General features: G+C 36.2%; 1 protein-coding gene across 1 annotated transcript; it reads right to left on the reverse strand.

The window, feature by feature from the left end:
• Positions 1 to 965: 965 nt before the first annotated feature.
• On the reverse strand, positions 966 to 19,484 carry LOC121419145 (organic solute transporter subunit alpha-like). The gene is made up of 8 exons (XM_041613475.1): positions 18,580 to 19,484; positions 8,577 to 8,726; positions 6,850 to 7,007; positions 5,752 to 5,825; positions 4,857 to 5,018; positions 4,199 to 4,322; positions 3,393 to 3,645; positions 966 to 3,005 (listed from the first exon to the last, which is right to left on the reverse strand). Exons 2-8 carry the CDS (start codon positions 8,695 to 8,697, stop codon positions 2,494 to 2,496), a joined length of 1,404 nt encoding a protein of 467 aa, XP_041469409.1. The 5' UTR covers positions 8,698 to 8,726; positions 18,580 to 19,484; the 3' UTR covers positions 966 to 2,493.
• Between the last annotated feature and the right edge of the window lie 1,781 nt (positions 19,485 to 21,265).

Raw genomic sequence — 21,265 nt, forward strand, 5'->3', positions numbered from 1 at the left:
TGCAGGAGGAAAAGAAAAAAAACACATTAAAATATCAAGTCCAGCCAAACTCTAAGCCGATTTGAATAAACATAGGGATGGCAGTTGGTATTGATCAGAGGGCCTGAAATCACCTAGAATACAATATTTTGTACACAAAAATGCTAAAACTATGGCCTGAAAATAAATTGCCAGAATTCAGGCTTTTGCCTGAAAACTGGCATCCCTGATATTAAACAGAGTATATTAGACATTAGCGATAAATTCACGTCAAATCGGGAATAAACCGTTTTTAATGCCCTTTTTAATAATCTTTTTTTTTTAATGTTTACTTTTGTAAACATTTGGCATCAATAACGGGCATGTTACACAAGTGAGTGAGCCTATGATATCACACACTTTTTAATCAGTTTGTATTTTCATCAAATGAAATTTAAAGCATTTGCTTTTCTTCGGTCCAATATATTTTAAACGCTAATCATTTCCTCGAGGAAACTGATCCCACGCATCGTTATCATAATAATCTGCATGTAATCATAGAATGTAGTTAAGCACGTTGTTTAAGCCCGTCACTCTTACAACTACTGTTAAAACTTTTTGGAAAAAAAATGTTTTAAAAGTCGTTTAAAAGTTTAAACAATTGCAAAAACGTTCAAACGACTTGTTGTTAGAGTGACAGACTTAAACAATGTTTTTTTCAAGATTTAGATTTAGATTTCATAGCTAGCGTGACCATATCAAACGACGTTCTAGAAACTTTTTTTGTTTTTGAAAAATGTTTATTCTTTTTACTGTGTACTTATGTACAAACATGTTCTCATTTTTCATCCAATATTCGGTGTTGGGTGGACTTTCATAAGAAATATGGCATACAATTCTTCTTTCATAATTGTAGAATAACTATCACTGAATTTATTTGATCAGTTTAGGTGTGTTTTATCATTAATAATGACGAGCTGAAAAAAAATTGCTAAACTTTCACAGTCTAGATAGAAAATAATTTATTTACGACATTATCCATGATGAATATCATTAACAATAATAGTGGAAATTAATATGTAGAGCACGTATTTACTCTGCAATGTGCTCAAGGCGCTTTTGCCATTTATACCCTGGATTTAACGTCTTGATGTAATATTTAAATTTCATCGTAGAATTGTCAATTCTGATGACATATTTTGATGCCCTAAATATCATATTTGCATTTTTTATACCTGAAAAATCATATAAATTAACCAATCAATCATATTTGAACGGCATGTGGATTATTTCAAAATTGGTATGGATATAAAGAGACGTATAAGGCACTTGAAACAATAGCTGTGTTTTTTAGGTACGTCATCCACATTGCATGCAAAACAAAAAGTACATGTATTTGCTTCGAGATCCTCTCAGATCAGATTGTCAATATTCCCTGTGTCACTCTGTTTTAGCATAACATTAATGTATAGGAGAAATTTAAAGATTTGAAATCAAGTTAAATCAAATGCAATATTTTTTCAAAAACGTTTACAAAAAGGATTTCGAAACATTTACTCAGGATGACATCTTACCGCTGTTCTATTTTCATCATTATAGTAAGCCTCTTTACACAAATCGCGCAAGCAATACTGATTCCATCAGAAAAGTGATGATAAATACCAGGTGATATTATAACATAAATACTCTAATGCATAACACGGGTGCCAAGCCTCTTTAAAAGGATCCACAACCATGACCAAGCTCTACTCTCTTACACATATACATGGAAGAATTCAATGTGATGCGGATATTAATGTCTGTAAAATATCATAACATATAGACATGAACTTTTTGGTCAGTATATCTGTAAAAAATAACAGTAAGGAATGTGAAAGTAAAACAACTACATTTTTCTAAGTGATAATGGTCAATATGAATTTACCATTTCATATGCAGACATTTGCATTGTATATAATAAATTATCAATCAAACCATTTTCTCATATAAAAGCTGAAAACGGGTTCGGGACTTTGTCAACTATTTCAATATATATTTATAGATGTCGTGCTAAACTCTTTCCTTCCATCGTCAGTACTAAACGGTAGTCATCTCCCAAAAAACATTTTCAAAATTACAAAATGTAAAAAAAAAACACTACTCATGATAGGTTATAAAAGTGAATTTTGGTATAGATAGCATAAAATAATCTGAATGTTAATAAATATACAAACATTTGCCATTTTGCTGTGTAAGCATGGTACGAGCGGGAACGTTATTGAAGTGTAAGGTCAGTAAAGTACAAGAGAAAGATTTTACGTCCTTAATAAGAGCTGAATTTTGGAGAGCAGTTTCCTCAAACATATGGAAACGAAAAAAGTTTGCATAAGAATCATCAAGTTTTTAAATGTGTTGATTAGCAAGCACGACAGGCTCAAGAGACGATTAATGCTGTTTCGGCGATGGCAAAAGTATTCTGAAACCTCTCGGCGTCAAAGAAAGTGATTGCATAAAGTCCTGTGTGGGATTTGAACCGGTGGATTTGTAATTCCGATCCTAGACATCCGTCTCCCTGTCTGACCCCGAACCACTCCACGGAATCGACCCTGACTTGATTGAGCCTCTTTCGACAGTCTCTTCCTGAAAGTTCTTTCGCGGTGATGATGGTTGCTGTTGAGAAGTTTCATTGGTCACCTTACATGCAACACTTCCATTCGGCTGGTTTGCAACCACATGAAGAAACGGCTGCTTCTGCTCGCTTTCATGCTCACTGCCAAACTGATGCCACGGATTATCTCCCTCCAGGTGAACAGACGAGCCGCCATTTTGTGTGGTATTCCTCCCGACGTCTGGTTTGTAAAGAGCCAGATCGGTCTTGTTGTCGTTTTCGTCACCCAGGGCGATCTGTTTGGCTGCATCTTGACGGTATGAGTTCTGGCTTAGTCTGGCGTAGTCGCGCCTTTCAAGGAGTTGGTCGCGACCCATGTTGCCTTTCATCCTCCGGTACCAGACGGTAGCGAAGATGTTGAAGAGAAACATCTCGATGATATTGAGTAAACTATCGATGTCTGTATGAGAGATAATGAGAGAGTAATAAAATAATAATGGAAACTATGTCTTTGATGATGCCTTCTATGAACCCTTGATTTGATACAAAAATACAGGTTAGTTTATTGGGTCTCTGTTTACAACTTCATTAAAATTCGGTTTCCACTGGCAAACTATAAAACAGAACATAAACTAGAACATAATATGATCACAACTATTACTGAAAGTAGAACAAAAATATCAACATAATTAAAGAACGAGTGAAAGTTGGGATTTGCATTTTGTTTGCATTTTGGCATTTGTTTACTTCTGTTGTGGAAATAGCTACCAGCGTTATGCATCAGGACCAGAATGAATCGGATCTTATAAAATGGATCAAAGATTACAGAAGAACAAAACAAACTTACAAAGCGCCCTCAAGCCTGGATGGAAGGGTGGCTTACAGGCGATACCCCCTGTGATGGCGCAGATACCAATGGTGAAAGACTGGACGTTTGTGAGAATGAGGGTGAGCTGGACGGTGAAGAATTTCGGCGTAAGGTGGTATTCCTTGAGCGGTTCATTTGACAACCTGTAGAAGATGATGATGCCGTTGAGCGCGAAGAGTGTCGAGACAATATAGATGACGTTGAACCACAAGTAGGTTCCAGAACTTGAAAACTGCGTAGAGATAACACATACATAAATCACATCTATACATTGACTGTCAAGATTTCGATGGAGACAGAGACAACTATACTATTAATTTGTTTATGTAAAGAGATATGGGAAGGACACTTAATTATGCTCTTTCTATGGTTAATATCTTTGAGAAAAATTACTTGTCTTGAACTGAACTGCGAAAACTAATGTCACGAGTTTCGCATTTACGCCAGAAGGAAAATGCTCACCAATCATTAAAAGTAGCAAAATAGTGTTGTCTTTTTGAAAAATAATTTTACATGATCGTAAAAAAAACAATTAACATAGTTATATGTCTGTATGAAATGGGTCCAAAATAAATGGATATTTACGTCTGGGACCGAACTGGGGAAAGACTTGTCCGAGGACGCATCCGAACCACTCATTCCTAAATCAGTTGGTAAATTCTATGTAGCTGGGTTGGCATTTTATTGATATATGAAATAGATCATTCACTGGAATAGATCCAGCAAATAAATTTAACTTAGATGTATATAAGTGCATTCGGCTTGTACTTGAGTATGTTTCTTACATCGCCTGGAATGAATGATCCATTGAGCCATAAGACAGCACCAAGAAAGTAGAAAAGAGGTTTGATGATGGCAACCTGAAGCACCAAACCACGAATTAACTTCACGAATTTGGGAAGCGTAAACCTTAAAGAAAAATAAAGGGCTTCATTAATTATTATCATATAAATAATAGGTACCATACTCAAAATGAAATTCGTGCATCATCGGGAAAAACTCAGAAGATATGAATACTAGAATTGGAAGTTAAGCACTCGTCATTGTTAAGAATTAGTATAGCCACGAAATGACAAAGTTGAAGATGAATAGCCGGAGAGTATTTCTTATACCTTTACGGTGACGACGCTGGTTTAAAAATATAATAAATATATGTTGCGCTTAGTGTAAAAACAGGATATGCCTTCCTGTCGCGGACACGTGCAAGTTTGTTTCAAATATAAATTAAACTAAAAACTGAATTTTGGGTCTTGGTTATTCTTTTACAGACCTACTGTATTGAACTTGGAAAGTAAACTATAAAATTAGAAATTCAATAATAAAGTTTATTTTATAACGAACATTTTATGAGATTAATATACTAAAACAGCTTGTAAACGAAAGCCATTGCAATATAGTATTACATATTCTACACGTAATATTGACCATAACATTCCTACTTACTTATTAATTGGAACTTTTGGTAGACAGCACACACAGAACATAGAGAGTGGTGGCGTGGCCAGTGGAATAATTGTACCATCTAATATCCTTAACATCTTATCTTTATCACCATAGTAACCAGTCAATAACATAATGAACTGAACAAGCGCCAGAGAAAAGTATCTGTCGAAGAGAAAAGGAAAACATGACTACTTACTTATATTGGAAGTCGATATTATAAGGTTATTCACGTTTCAAGTGTTCAAGATTTGTTTTATTTCATTTTATATCCATTTACATTTTTAATCAAACAAGACAATCCACATGAACATAAATGGACATGATATAAAATATACAATAACAAACAGTAAAGGCTGAAAATGAAAATAAATTCAGAGTCCAACAAGGGGCATGACATGTAAAGAGCTAGCCCCCTGATTAACAGAACAGAATGTGAAAATAAGATGATTGATAGGGTATACTACTGATTGTAAAACAGAATCAGATAATGAAAGTGAAGGGACCAGCATTAATAAGCAATATGCTAGAGTAAATAACAACCGGGGAGAACCGGGGAGAGCTGGGGTAGTAAATATATGTGAAAGTGATTACTATCAAATGAATAAGTAAATGATTGGATAAGTGTATTAGTAAATGAATTGGAGAATTAGGATATAAAAAAGTAAGATGAGAGGGAAAAGGAATCGGATGCAAGATGAATTCATCGATAAATGAATGACTAAACGAATAGACAGGTAAATAGGTAAACAGATTATCAGTCAGTTAGTTTAGTTAGTTAGTGAGTTAGTTAGTTAAGAAAAAAAGAAAGAAAGAGATAAAGAAAAAAGAATGAAAGAAAGAAAAGGAGAGAGAAATAAAGAAATATCAAGGATATAATTGTCATTTTACTACTCACACATGAGCTGTGAACCCTGTAATAATCGAAGCTCTTGGGATGAACATAGCTAGAAGAGAAGTAACTGAGAATACCTGAAATGAAAAAAAAGTATCTGGAATATACAGAACTATAGATAAGCATGACCAGAGTGAAGAACAAACTTATTGAAAAAAGTACGATCACTAATCAAAGACATAAAGGTCATTCTTGATAGTATCCTGAGATTAAAAATAGCAAAATGGTTAGCATTCTTTAAAATTTTGAAATCTATAAATTCGCACTCATCACTGTACTTACATAAATATGAGCAATTGTCTCAAGAATGGCAACGGCTCTCTTAGCTTATGGAAATACAGAAAATTGGCGCCAGTGTGTTTTGATAGGGATGTGATGACGTCATTATTATTCTCATTTAAATGGGGGTATTCATGGTCCTCTCTTCCAGATATTTTTTTCTGCTCATTCTCCTCCCCTTCTTTCTTTTTTTTCTTCTTCTCTTTTTCTCTTTTGTTAACATTTATTGTTGTTCACTTGAAAAAAAAACCAGAGGTTTAAACACTCCATGTGTCATGAAAGATCACGTTCGCGATTAAAGCCAAGGGCCAGTTTTATATGAAACGGTTAACTTGTAATCTGTAGTTCGAAAGGATGCCAGATTTGAATATGAAATTCTTTGAATTAAAAAAATAAAATGTTTAAATCATGGGCGTACAAATAGGGAGGCTTGGGGGGCTCTTGCTCCCCACCCCCCCCCCCCAAGAAAAAGATCAAAACAATCACGACCAAGAAAAAAGAGAAGAGGAAAAAAGGAAAGGGATAAGGGTGATATATTATTTTCCGAATATTATGTCAAAATCCATCAAAAACTTGAATTTTGTAATAAAAATGTTGAATATTTTGCTCGCTCATTTCGTTTGCCCCCAACTTCTTATTAATTATACGCGATAAGCCATATGGAGCCCCCTCAAAATTTTGGGCTCATTATGCCACTGGCTTAATAGATTTTGAGAAACAGCACCCATGCACGTTACTACCTTGGTTGTGGGAGTAATGAATGTAACGTGAGTGTTGGATGGGGATGGAGTAAGAGGGGATGAGGTGTTTCAATATACTTACTGGATATATACCCATGATGAATGAGAGCTGTATTTTTCTTCTGCTTGGTATCTTTCTGCAAAGAAACCATAGAGTCTCGAGGTACATGCCGACATTGAAAACAGTCAGGGCAATGGCTGTCCCCATCACCCCAAGAAACTTGGGGTCCCCGCCTATCGCTGCAGAAGTGAAAGAAAAAAATAAACATCATTGGAAATTCATTATTGATATGATTGTAATCATCATCGACTTTATTATCATTGGAGAGTATGATTATTATTTTTTTTTTGGGCGTCACCTGTGCCTGGGAGGCGAAAAGCAAACTGAATCACTATGAACCGCAGGTCTCTCCTCCCGATATAACCGAATGGGGGGAATGCAGGTGGACCTCTACTCCGGGGTTTCCCCCTACTCTTATATGAATAGTGCATTGGGTTCTTAACGTGCAAAGGTGGTGACTCTCCTCTACAAGGGGCCTCCATTTAACGTCCTATCCGAGGGATGGAGTGCTTTCCATTGTAACATATCCTGCATCTATGAAACATGGGAGAGACGTCTACACACAACGCAATGGCTTCAGTCATCCGCCCGGGGTGGACTCGAACTCACGATCTTTGGTTCGACGGGCAGACGCGTTACCGACTGAGCCAACACCGCTCTCGTCATACGACCACCATATCAACCACCTTTACCTCCGCCATCAAAATCTGTATGACCGCACCATCGTCATCACAAATAACCGATCTACCATTTCCATCTCTCATATTATCATAATAGCAAACTGAAAAAATATTGTGCTACAGCAGTGCCACTTTAAGGGGGGGGGGACTTTTCTCTTATGAACGACTACCATCTTGTCACAATATAGTTTATCTTTAATCCGCATATAAAGTTATTCACCTACTAATTTTTCGACTGAATCCTCACGCCTTATGTGGAAGTAACTGACCTATTTTTATGAAATGCTATTGTATTTTGGCAATACTGATATACGAGCTTCATAAGCTATAAATGGTCCAACAGTAATGCTAGGCTTTCATTTTTTCATTCAAATTTCTTTACATAAACAGTTCCATATACTCTCGCCTCTTCTAGAAATGTATGTAAAAAATCGACAACGAATATACTGTATATACTGTGACTTCAATTTGGTCAGAAGTCACCGGTTGTAATGAGACAACAAGGAGATGCTATCTTTCCCTTTTTCTCTCTCATATCTTTATCAACATAATGATGATAAATGAATGAAGAGTAGGATTCCATTCGAACTTTACCACACTTCTCTGTTTCTGTGTTGTTGTTTTCTACGGGAAGTATGAAATAAATAGGCGTACTCTGCTTTGAATGATGCGAAATTTATACACAGCGACCAAAGCGCAACGGAAATGCATTTTTCCGAGAAAAGGGGAAAACTGACCTGTCTTTATTTTCCTTTTTTCCCGCCTTATCACTAGTAATAATTTCATTGCAACTAAAATCAATACTATTGTTTTTATTATGGTTGTCATTTTTTTCAAATTCATTATACATTATTGTCATTGTCACTATCATTATTACCATTATCATCATTATTATTATTTGCCTTCTTAGCACTGTCATCTACACATCATGGTCAGAAAGCTGTTTCATATTCGAAAATACAAAAACACTATTAAATCACTATTTTTAAAGCGTTTGTATATTGACAGCAACATCAGTCATATCCCATCCATCCCATACATTGACCAATGCATAAGAAAGAAACTTACTATTCAGAAGCTCTGATGTCGTAGGGTCAACAAGGACTGGCCAACAGGCCGGTAAGACTGGACCAGGAGTGGCATTGCTATAGTTGGTCACCATCATCATCATTTCGGTATAGTCATCCATCTCGAAGTCTGGACCGCTTCAGAAAGATCCTGAAAGAAAGCAATCCCGACTTTGATAGTCAATGCTGAACGATTTCATATTAGAAAAATCTTTTGATTTGTGCTATTAACTCTGAAGAGGGTCAGAATTTTTCATGAAAATCAAGTTACCTCTACTAAACCCGAAAGTGATACAATACAAATCAAGAAGAAGAAAAAAACCGTTATCAGACACTCAACACATTCACAATCCTTCCGTAAGACGAAAAACATTTCCTCGAGTTCACAAAGGCAGTTGTTGCTGTTAATGGTAAAGATAGTGGATCATGTTTTACAATAATGAATATTATTTTTTCATTATCCTTTCCGCAGAATTGGAACTCTAAACAAATGACAACTCTACAAAAAAATGTTATGAAAAACAAATTTTGCAAGAAAGAGAAATGAACGAAAAATAATGGGATAAATGTTGAAAGTAGTGTGATAGATGTCTCTAAAATATCTGAACATTCGAAATGGTCTAAACTACAACACTCTAAAAAATGGAATGTTAAATCAACATTTAAAAGGTTGGAGGAGTGACAACCTTTTCCAAATGTTACATCCAACTTTGTATAAAGCTAAATCCAACATTTTAAGTGTTGGTTAGAACCATTTAAAGTAGTAAATGCAACATTTAGAAAATGTTGTCACTCCTCCAACCTTTCAAAATGTTGATTTAACATTCCATTTTTTAGAGTGAATCTGATCAATTGCCTTAGCTACAGGAAGATATGGGAAACAGGGTGGACAATATTGCTTTATTGATCACAGTTTAGATACAGTAGCACATCCATTTATCTTCATATAATGACCTGGCAAGTAGATCTTGTTCAGTTTTGCTACTACACACTGAGCTAAAATTGACGGTGATTAATTTAGTTAGGTTTTGAAGTACAGGCTTCCAATCTATTTCCATTTAATTGCCCATGTGCAAGGCTTCCAATCTATTTCCATTTAATTACCATGTACAGATCAGCTATACACACGTGTTTAAAAGATTCATACAATTAACGGGAGTTTAAATCTTTGAAGATAAAGTTCTTTTGATTATGATTAAAGGGGCAACTACTTCTGAAGTTTTCAGCGACCAATAACTGTGCGTGAGTTTGGACTTATGCGAATGTGTGTACACTGTAAAAAAAATGAAGTGCTAATTTTTTGTATAGTGAATGCACTACGAGTGCTGATTTTCTAGTTCAAATTTAAACTAGAAAATCAGCACTCGTAGTGCAGTCACTATACAAGCACTGTAAGTGCTAAATTAGCACTTCATTTTTAGTGGGGTAGTAATAGAAAATGTCGGTGTGAATCCAGGGACAGGTCCTGTCAACTACTACTCCCGAATATCTAAGCAAATGAAAAGTTGAATAAGCAATCATAATCATAGACAAGGGCACGAGCTTGGGTCGCCGCTGGAAATAACAAATGAAAGATAAATCATATAGACAACAGAAAAATCCATACAAATCCTTAAGTGCTTTCAAAAGTTACCTCTGTTCTAATTTCATAAACTTTACATCCACCCTAAGTCTTGCACCTTCCCATGAATTAGGACATGTACTAGAATGCCTATAGCAACAATAAACAAGCATGACAATCAAGCACTATTCCCGTACCAATATATGAATTATTAATACCTACTAAATACTAATTATTGTATCATGGGCGGCACCAGGGTACTTTGAAAGGGGAGCAAGACGACAAATGGTGACGTCATTTTATCAATTGAATTACAGGGTAAATCATAAAATTATAAGATTCACGCCTCTCTTTTTGATTTTCCTATTATCTACTATCTTTCCTTTTCTTCCTCCCCCCCCCCCCCCGTTTTTCTCTTTTTAACTACTTAACAAAACAAGAAGGTGATGGTTGCCCCTGCCCCCTTAATACTCACTCCTGCATTCATCATTATCGAGAGTGCATACGACACGTGCTTTATCGTCTACAAAGCGGATTAGCACATCATGATATATGACTCATGATTATCAAAGTTACGATCTGTAGCATTTAATAACCAATTAAAACATCAGTTATCATCAAGAAATGTTTCTTTGCCGAAACTCTCATAAATGTTTCAAGGCATAGTTTATGACCAGTCTCCACCTCTATATAAGTTTTTGAAAAATGGTCAGGAAAAGATATCACATGCCTGTGTCTCGTCGTCTGTATTACAGTTGCGAAGATTCATACAAGCGTATTAATCTATCGTGTTTATGCGCGAGATATTACTTAGAATGGACTCCGAAATAAAATATATCGATGCTTTGTTATTATTCAAATACTTGAGTTCAGAAGAGGCAATTTATCATTACTTGTTTAATTTGATAAAGATGCCCATTTAATGGTAGTGATCACGACTATCGCAAATGAATGGAAATTTGATTTATGTGTGTGTGTTCATATGAGAAACAACAGAATGACATCAATACTACAATAAGCATGATAACAGAAATCTGACGCAGGAAGCACGTGATGACTGTATTATTTTCATTTTTTTTTCATCGTGATTGCTCAAATTCCTACGGGGCAATAATGAAATACATGAAAGAGGGAGAGTGAGTGAGCAATTCCTTTAATTCAACTGTAAGATAAAGTTTTCGTAAAGTTTCGATTGATGACGAATCATATACCACACACTCCTATGGGGTAATGGATCTAAGTACTGAATGCCCAGTGTATTCTATAGCTTGAACCATGGACCTACAGAGTAGTAGGTCATGCTTGAACTAATTCAGGAAGAATTCGATACGCTATTTTCCCTTCACATTGGCAACATTTATACATTTATTCCATCGTCATGTCTCCATACCTCTAAAAGATATTAAATAAACTTGGATAAAAGCTCAACCTAAATACCTTGTAAGCACTAGGAACATCAGATCGGAGGTAAAGGGCATTATGAAATGCTAACATTATCTGGAAAAACTTTCTTTTATTTAATCCTACTTCATGTCATAATATCCAGAAGAGCTATCAAAAGGTTTTGATAATACAAAAAAAATAGCCTTAATACTTGAACATCGCTGATGATGATGCTGATTTGAATGTATACCCTTCATCACCAATGTTTCTCCGTTTTATAAAGTTGACCTCAAAATAGAGTTGAACTCTGCAAAAATCATTTCCTCCAACGACATTATTACCCGATAATTACTTCATTCACGTTTAAATTATTATTTCTTTTACAACAATGCTTCGAATACTCCTATACTTTTATCATTTTGTGCTTTATTTGAAACTCAATCCAAATTTATTTCAACTCCGATTTCGAAGACCAATCATTAAGTCTACACTGTTATCAGGTTATACCAAATTGCAAATTACCAAATACCAAATTAGGTTTTATATTCTCTGTGATAGCTTTAAGAACTGATGATCATGATGAACATCACGTAAAATGCAGACAGGCGCTATCATGGATGATGATTCTCTGGTAGAAAGAGATAGGAATTACTAGACTGATTTATATCCTTGATGTAAGGAATGTCATTTCAACTATCACGCCTAGCTATAGGAGGTGTTGGGAGCACCTCATATCTTCAGATCTTCCTCCACACTGGGCTTGTATAAGCAGTACGACATTTTCACGTATTTCATTTTATAATATAGTCAGCCTCGAGCTAATTTGTTAAATAACATACAGCTTTCTCCCGAGGCTGCAAAACATAATCGAAGCGCATTTATGTGTCGGAAAATTTACAATAATACAGTGTCTGCAAATTGTGCATCATCGTTTGGCATAAAAACACATACCAGAAAGAAAAGCGTTCCTAAGTTCAAATGTTGGAGCACATCAGAATATAAACATTATTTTAAATGTTCTGCATATACCGCAAATGACACTTTGATAACACCTCAACAATTATCATTTTGTTGCACTTTATGTACCTTTACAAGACCAACAATTTTTAGATTTCTTATAAAGCATTAATAACAATAGTTAGGTACCCATGCTGTTAAAAGTTCAATAAAGATTTTTAATACGAATTCTTACCTTATTTAATACTAAGGAATTTAAAGAAGCTGCACGTTAAAATAATCCTCGTCTAAATCACGCAGAAACACTCTGTAAATCATACACCACCATCGTGGTGGTACCATAACCGTAGAACTCTAAGTCCACTGTAAGATCAACGCCTCTCACTAACACTGTACTTACAAACATTCATCTACCAGATTATCCGATAACATCGTCACCTTCTGTTTAATAAATAATAACGTCTGCCTTTGAAACCTTCATCGAGCGGGCATCGAGCAAGGAATGGTCCCATCTACCGTTATCTCATTCTAAATAATAAACACTTCATTCGCAATGCTTATACCGTAGCAACACTCCATGAGAACTGTCGTGCCGCCAATGTGATTGATAACGATTCTACATCCTGCACCATGGATGTAAAATAAAGACTGATCACCGCACGTCATCTACCAATGCCTGCATTCAATGGCGGAATTTTCGCAGGACGGTGGGAGCATACTTGCGTCCCCGGTAGGTGTAATATTTTGTTTTAATGGGAGAGGGGGCAGGACTGCTGCTGCCTTCTCTCCCGATATCAACGAACAAATTGAATATTTGAGCGATTGATTGAACCAGCCCCTGTGTGTCACCCCACCACTGGGCAGGGAAGGGTCAGAGGTGCCAAACCTATATACCCAGGATGAAAATTGTTCAAGTGCCCCTTTTTTAACATTTTATTACGAGATTCCCCCAAATCTTAGAGGAGAGGGACCAAACTTTATTCACGAGTCACTTTAAAAAAACTCTTTATTATCGTCTTAATCAGAGCCGATATTTCTGCACCTTCTTACAGAGCCTGAGACGATTGATGTGGCATACCATGTCACAGACAAAACGGTTAAAATGAAATTCAATTGCGAAGACATAGACATGGCGTCATGGAACTTTCTTACTCCCCAGTCTGGTGCCGAGGGAACTAATCTGAAATAGGAGTTAATATTGATCCTATTTTAGTCCCTTGAGATTGAATAAAGTGACATCTGAGCTGGTTTGTTCTGACCATATTTGGAAAGTCATTGTCCGATGATTATGTTGACAAAACAAACCAATATCGTATTAATCAATCATGGCGATCATTAATTTATGACAGTTATGATAGCGCGTTGATAAATGACTTACTCTTATGTATGTAGTGTATTATTAATCATCTCAAAAACGATTGACTTATTTTCCCAAATTACAATTTTCAAAACATTAACAAAGGAAATAATTTGTTGAGACATCATTCCCAGTTTCGCAGGGGCAGTACCCCTTCCCCATGAAACACCAAGAATGCAAAGATGACATAAAGTTGTTTCTGCTTTTTCTGATCTTATTCACTTATCTTAGTTAGGTGTCGAATTCTGGGATCTCCATCCCCTGATTTGCACTGTAATCTTTATTTTGGTTTGGAGGTGATATGTCCTATTAAAAAAAACCTTCCACCCGCAAACAAAAATATAAAGAGCCAGTACCTTTATCTCACCTCCAAATTCAAAATAGCATTGATTTTTGTAAGAGTATATTTTCATTCCGAGTCTAGTTGGGGTGATCAAATGATGAAAGAGGGGGGCAAATGAGGGAGCTTATGGCAACAAATTAACCCTCTGTTTACTGACCAATGTGGAAGAATATACAAATCATCTATCACTGCCAATCTCTCGTCGTAGATAGCTATAGTTTAATGTAATTTTCATAGATCGTTGACGAGCCCGTGTCGCCTGCGTGGAAGGATTCTCGCGGACGAACTACCAACAATATTGGCGGGAACTTGGGATCGCCGTCAATTTAAGATTTTACGATCATTGGTCACTTACTGCTAAGGGTTATAATCAAGGCAATGGATAGCTGGAGTAGAAGGGTTACACTGGCAAGAACAATTTACCAAGGCATTCGAATATTTATACATAACCAACATAGTTTTTCCTCATCCGTGTTATCTGGTGACTCTTTTAGGCGAGATAGAAATGTAATTGACATGAACAAAAGTCTCTACCTTGCCCTCTTAGTTCCTATTGGTTGATAGGATATGAAAGTTTTACGATGTTGATTTATTTGTCACATGGATGATATTAACTAAATCAGTATTAGGTTTGTCCCTAAAATTGATATTATCCCTTTATATAATATATACACCTATCCTTAGTTACTGTAGTGAATTCTCAATAACTATTGGAATTCCTAAATAAGATCGAATGCAATCCACCATATTAAAATTATAAAGGTCAGTAAGAATCTCATTGAAATTTTGAAAATGAAAAGCAGTTTAACTTTTTCTACTTTTTCGACAAAATAAGATGATCTTTGGGATAGTTTGACAGCAGTTATCAGTAGACGCTAAATATAGACTTGTAGAAAGTTTTGTTGCAAAGATGAGGATAGGGTGTAATCGTCACCTTCACAGTGACCTCACGAAATGTCATGTTTCAGTCGAGATTGATTCCATGGAGTGATAGTGACATATCAACAACATGATGGAAAGTTGACATCTTGCTAAATTATCAGCCCCCTTGAGAGAACAAAAATTGCACTTGTCACCATTTTTTGTCGGACGTGTACAAAATATGATATCTGAAATATTTCAACATTTTAGTTTGTTCTCAAAAGATCGAAGTAAAATTATCGACAATGAACTCGACGTCATGAGATGCTTCATAAAAGTTGTAAATGCGTGACGTAGGGACCTTTAAAATATATTTTGACCTATTTTATTTTTGTGTTTTGACATTGCTTCTTTTTTCCTTGCAAAAGTTGGCCTAAAATCTCAAATATGCTTGCCTTTCCACTTCAACTAGAGCATCTTACACTTCTGAAGTTTGAAGATGCCTAAAGCAACCATTATGTACAGATATGATAGCCACATTGACTGCAACAATGGATACGCCCTCAAAGCCCTTTTTACACGTTTTACCTCTCATCCCTCTCATTGTAATTGCACTGATACTAATGTCGGAAACAGGAAGATAAATGCATCGTTATCTATACCCTTAAAAAGAAAGTTTGAATATCATCAATAACCGTGACATCTCAAAGGAGGTCAAAGGTCAGACAAGGTTACCCTTATCTTCCATGCCTTGATGTCATAATAAATTCATTTCTGATTATTATGATAATCTGCAGTAAATCTTCGCTTTTAGTACGTCAGGGTGAAAATACCGTGTCATGATCTCGAGGTGATTTGAAGAGAGGTGGTGAACCCCCCCCCCAACTCCATCCCCTTCTTTTTTCACCTACATGTAAACTGAATCCTTTTAATAAGTTTCCTACCACGATCCCATTATTCGTTATCATTCTTATCACTATTTTCTTTCCTCCCCGGCCCCCCTCTCTCTCTCTCTGATTTGGAGTCACTCTGGCGCGTTGTTCTGACCAGTAACCATCCGTTTTTTCCCGTGTCATCTACCCCCCCCTCCCTCCTCTCTCTCTCTCTCTCTCTCTCTCCTCACATTCTGCTCCTTATAAAAAAATATATATATATAAAAAAACGAACAAGGAAACGTAGCTTCACGAGTCAAGTACAGTGCATATTTACTCTCGGAACAAAATTAGGACATTCCATTCCGGGCAGTCAATACACTCTGCATCTCCTATACTGCATCCGTAATCTTTGAGTAAATCTATACGACACTGCTGTTGCAAAGATAGAGTTTTCTTCATTTGAAGGCATTCAGTAATTGTATTTAATTCACAACAGTGTGTCATCTCCTCACTCAATTATTTTGCAGCCTTTTAGATCGTTGTTGACGAGGGAAAAGGTATGGTAAGAAAAAGGTGCATTATTCCCATTATAAGGATCCCGCAACATTCGCTACGACGACAATAATTGCTCCTAAATCTATACATTCAGACAAACATAAAACCTAACCAAAAACTTAACTCTAATCATTCTCTTTACAGTATTTGGATCCCCAAACCTTACACAAACCCTACATCTTCGGAGAAATTGAGGTCGGTATCATCTCGCCACCATTTGTCATGTCTTTCGAAATCTGTTTACACATTATTCTTATTTCTAGTATTTTACAAAATAAAACATTTCATCTGTGTTTACAAGTTTCGTATAGAACTTTGCCCTGGCTTGTTGCCACTTTAGAGATTACACATTTCCTTTATAATCGATTGTTTTCTCCACGAATTCAATTACTTATTATTGAGTCCTTAGAAATGTGTCATTTCTATTATGGCTGCGGGGGTTGGTAAGTACCCCACCCCATGAAAAAAAATTGAGAGAACCCCACGAACACATCTGGGGGGGGGGGGCGTTTCATGATAGGACTTGTCAGACGTTTTATCCGACAAGTCCCATTTTATCCGACATTTGCCATAGGAAGAGTGCCTCTCAGCCAATCAAAATCATGGAAAGATGTCAGATCTGACAACTTGTCGGATGAAAATATTGATGAAAAGCTCCCCGGGGGAACGTTTCATCAACATTTTCGTCCGACAGCTTTCATTGATGATTGGCTGAGGGGCACAGTTACCATAGTAACTGTCAGATAAAATATTACTTGTCGGATATAACGTCTGACAAGTCCTTCATGAAATGCTCGCCAGTAATCATATTTGTTCGTAATTTTTGTTCATACTCTGTTTCTCATATTGATTCTCATTCAAACAATACAATAGATGTAATCTTAATAATTGTATATCATGTATGAATATTTCAATATCGTCGTTTGCGTGAAATTTCATTTAATTTCTGAACAGACCTATAATATTTTGGCTAATTACTCGCTAGTAATACTCGACATCAATTCATGACCTTGCCAAAATCCATCCCTTTATAATGACCAACACGCACACACTGTGTATATTTGAGTATCATCGAACGGCCACACATCGGAGGTGTCTGATATTCGTTTACATCACCATGACTAATTGACTATGTCAACAAATGTTTTGATGGCGAAACATTTTTATTGACTATGTTATGTGAGATGAAATGGATGGTGGATGATGGTAGCTAATAGTTACGTAAATGAGCAGGAGCTACGTGTGTTTGCTTTTCCGTCTGTCTGTCTGTCTGTCCATGTTGTGGTAACCAGGGAAAAATTAGGACCCCAAAAAATCAACATCGCTACGTAATACTGTATTCCTTACAGTGGAAATTAGAATTATGTATTGTGAATTCTTTTTAAAAAATATACTGCAGGTGAAAGGCACAACATAATATAAACTGATGCAAAATTTATATTAATTTACTCGGAATTCAACTTACAAAAAATGTGTTTATGTAATGTAAAAGTGTGTTTTTATATGTTGTTCATGTTTCTAATCTTTAATTATGAATTTGCATGTTTATGAATGTATTCGCATTGAAATAAGAAATGATATATCAGATCAAATAAAACTGATTAAAAATATCAAAACTAGAAAGCAGACTGCAAAATATACATTGATTAATTGAAATCCTCTACTGATTCAGATTTACTCAATCAAAAACTAAATCGAACACATTTCTGTTTAATCAAAATGTTTCTACAATTATATATTTTTTTTCTTTAGGTCTATGGGCTCAATTAGAATTTTGTTCAAAAATGATGCATACAACAAGGTGTTTGAAACGTGTGTCAGCGGGGTGACGAAAATATTCGAGGCAATAAATTAAGGAAACGGAGAGGTTGTTGTTGTTGATAAAATTGACCAGTACAGCGAAACTTCCCCCTAATCATGCTGTAATTGACCGAAGTAAAGAAGAATTGACGAGGTAGATATTAGGTAGGTCTATACGTCTTCCTCCGATTCGGTGAGGACTACGGAAACTTGAATAGAGGATAGTCAAATCTTATTCACACAGGAAGGCATACACATTATGTTTATGCTTACGAGAAATGATAGAAATATAAGTTTCGGTATCACACTTACCACCTGTTAATTTAATTGGAAAGATGAATCTCTTAATAGGAACAATGTATGTGATTGTTTCCTTTCTGGTTTTCCTTTGACACGTTTTCAGCAGTGCAGGGTCTCTAAGGTTTGATCGGTCAACAACTTTCCCCGGGGTTCTTCGGGTTAGTTCATCATCTCGTTCCGATGATAAGCGAAAGGTGTTGTCGCTTTGATTCCTAAATCAAATATGAAGAAAATTCAGTTGGTGTAGACACCTTTTAACATGTGGTCCCCGGCCATTCACTTCTCCTGGATGTGTATTTACACGGGGTAAATAAACCAATATATGTATAAAGAATTTTATCCCTGCACGTAGTATTGTATGGGCATTTTAATCAAACAGCCCCCATGTAGAATGTTGCCGCTCGGAGAAGTGGGTAAGTGAGAAAAGTTAGGCATCGGCAAATGACATACCAAGAGCTGATAAAGTTTCCGTTAAAGCTGATCTGACTGGCTGATTGTCAGTCTACCTCCCACCAACCACAGGCACAGAAAGGCCATTTAGCAGCAGACGACCAGATCGATGGATTGTGACAAACCGCTCATGAATATGCAAATGAGTCCACGGTGTGGGTGAAAGGTTACTGGGCGAAAGTTTAGCGGACTCAATCCGAAACCTAACACGCAAAGAGATTGGTAGACTCCGGAGGGGCGAAAGCCAATCGTCTGAGCTATTGTTACCAACAATGTACCTTGGGCAATGTTTCGGGAACGTCAAAATACGCGGTGTTGAGTGACAGGTTTGTTATAATTCTCTCTGATATGTTTCAATATCCTTGTTCATTGCCGAATCAAGCTGAAAACGCTCTTCCCGTTCTCCGATTGTACTAAAGAGCTTTTGCACAGCCCATACCTGTTGCATTTTATGTATTTTCGCAGCACGCCACCCGGCTTCTCAGTAGAAATGAGATTATTAGTCATTCAATTTTTCACGAATGAGCAACCTCCAAAGTCCTAACTCATTTTATTATATTGCATCGCAAAGTACAATAGTGGGTTTTTTTTACGGGTATACAGAATAACCCCCGTTGCTGTCATAAAGTTCCTTCTTGCACGCCTCACAACATTTTACAATTTTCTATTGATAGCTGATCCGCATAAATTATGACGTGGTCGCCCAGAAATGTTTACCCTATACGGAACAAAATGTAAACAGCGAACTCACCAAAAGTGGTGATCAAGCGAGGGGAAAAAATGCACCCCAAGGCAAACATAAGTTGAGTCGGTGGTGTTCTTAGTGCACTTTTGGGTCGTCTTGGTTTAAAGGTAAAAGTTGAAAAAATATCACAATGAATAATATTTCTTTTTGATTATTGTTGTTTTTGTTTCTATTTTCATTGCTGTGATTATTATTATTAGTAGTAGTTATAGGAAGTAGTAGTAGTATTTATTATTATTGTCATCATTAGAATATTTTAATTGTTGTCATATGCCATCATGATTATTATTACTGTGATATTGGTTTGTCACTAACATTTTGGGGGATGGTTGAGGATAAGACAGAGAGAGAGAGGGAGAGACAGTTTAAAAGAAACGATCGAAGGTGTGAAAAACCCAAATAATCCACCATTCCAACGGATTAAAAATGAGAATGTATTGGATGTTTAAACCTTAAATGGTAATAATGAAAACTACAACGGGAAGGTTTTATTCAATGACAAAGCGCACTTGGGTATCACAGCGGTGGGTCAACTAAAAAAAAACACACACACACACAAGCCAAATACAATCCTGAAATCCAAAGACACCCCACTATTTTGCGATTACATTCACTTAGAATTCGAGTTTTGCAATTTTCAACACTCGGATATTTCACACATTTTTTTTTTAATTGTATCAATAGATATACTTGCAAATTGAATTAGCTACATTTACATGAACATTTCTAGTTTACATCTTTCTATAACACTGATCATCGTCTTACAAAGCTGCGATAGATTCAGATCAATCTCATACTGCGATCGATCTTACATTAAGATATATCAATCTTATCGCAATACTTATGAAGACGGGGCCCCGGTAGAAAACTTAAATTTTCTATATGCCATGTGAAGAAAACTAGGGATAAATGTTGCGTTTGGACCAGTGGCGTACCTAGGATTTTCCACAGGGGGGCAAAAACGTCCGCCAAAAAATTCGACAAGCAAAATAAAAAAAAAGAAAGAGAGAGAAAAAAGGTCTTCAATCACAAATAAAGGATTTCGTACCAGAAAAAATTGACAAGCAAAAAAAAAGTCTTCAAGCTCGTCAGGGGAGGGGGGGCAGGGATACGTCCTTTGCATGGGTTGTGGCTCGTCGGGGGGCAGACTGCCCCCCCCCTAGGTACGCTAGTGGTTTGGACAAGAAATACAATTAGTTAAAAAAATCTTTCTTGAACGAAAACAATTTTGGATCAATATACATGAAACTTTCAAAGAATAAAATTGTACCATCATTTAGATGTCGATATACATGTGAATGCCTGTGTAATACAAAAGAAACGAGATCGTTGCTCGGCAACTTCTCTACTCGTCGCATAGGTAAGAATTCGGTTGTAAAATGAACTCGAATGAATTTTGGAATATATAGGCATGCATCACTTCTATTTTATAGATTTTTACAATCCAATTGGGGACCAGTTCCACCTAAAAAGAATTAAATCAAAATAATGAATGGAGTAAAA

The sequence above is a fragment of the Lytechinus variegatus genome, chromosome 7 (assembly GCF_018143015.1).
Source record: "Lytechinus variegatus isolate NC3 chromosome 7, Lvar_3.0, whole genome shotgun sequence".
NCBI classification, from domain to species: Eukaryota; Metazoa; Echinodermata; class Echinoidea; order Temnopleuroida; family Toxopneustidae; genus Lytechinus; species Lytechinus variegatus.

Excerpts from the sequence above, each read along its gene's own strand:
- LOC121419145 (XM_041613475.1), bottom strand. The coding sequence starts at position 8,697 with ATGGATGACTATACCGAAATGATGATGATGGTGACCAACTATAGCAAT. Across the intron at positions 3,646-4,198 it reads GATCATTCATTCCAGGCGAT|TTTTCAAGTTCTGGAACCTA; the intron begins GTAAGAAACATA and ends ATCTCTACGCAG. Across the intron at positions 3,006-3,392 it reads TCCAGGCTTGAGGGCGCTTT|ACATCGATAGTTTACTCAAT; the intron begins GTAAGTTTGTTT and ends TCTCTCATACAG.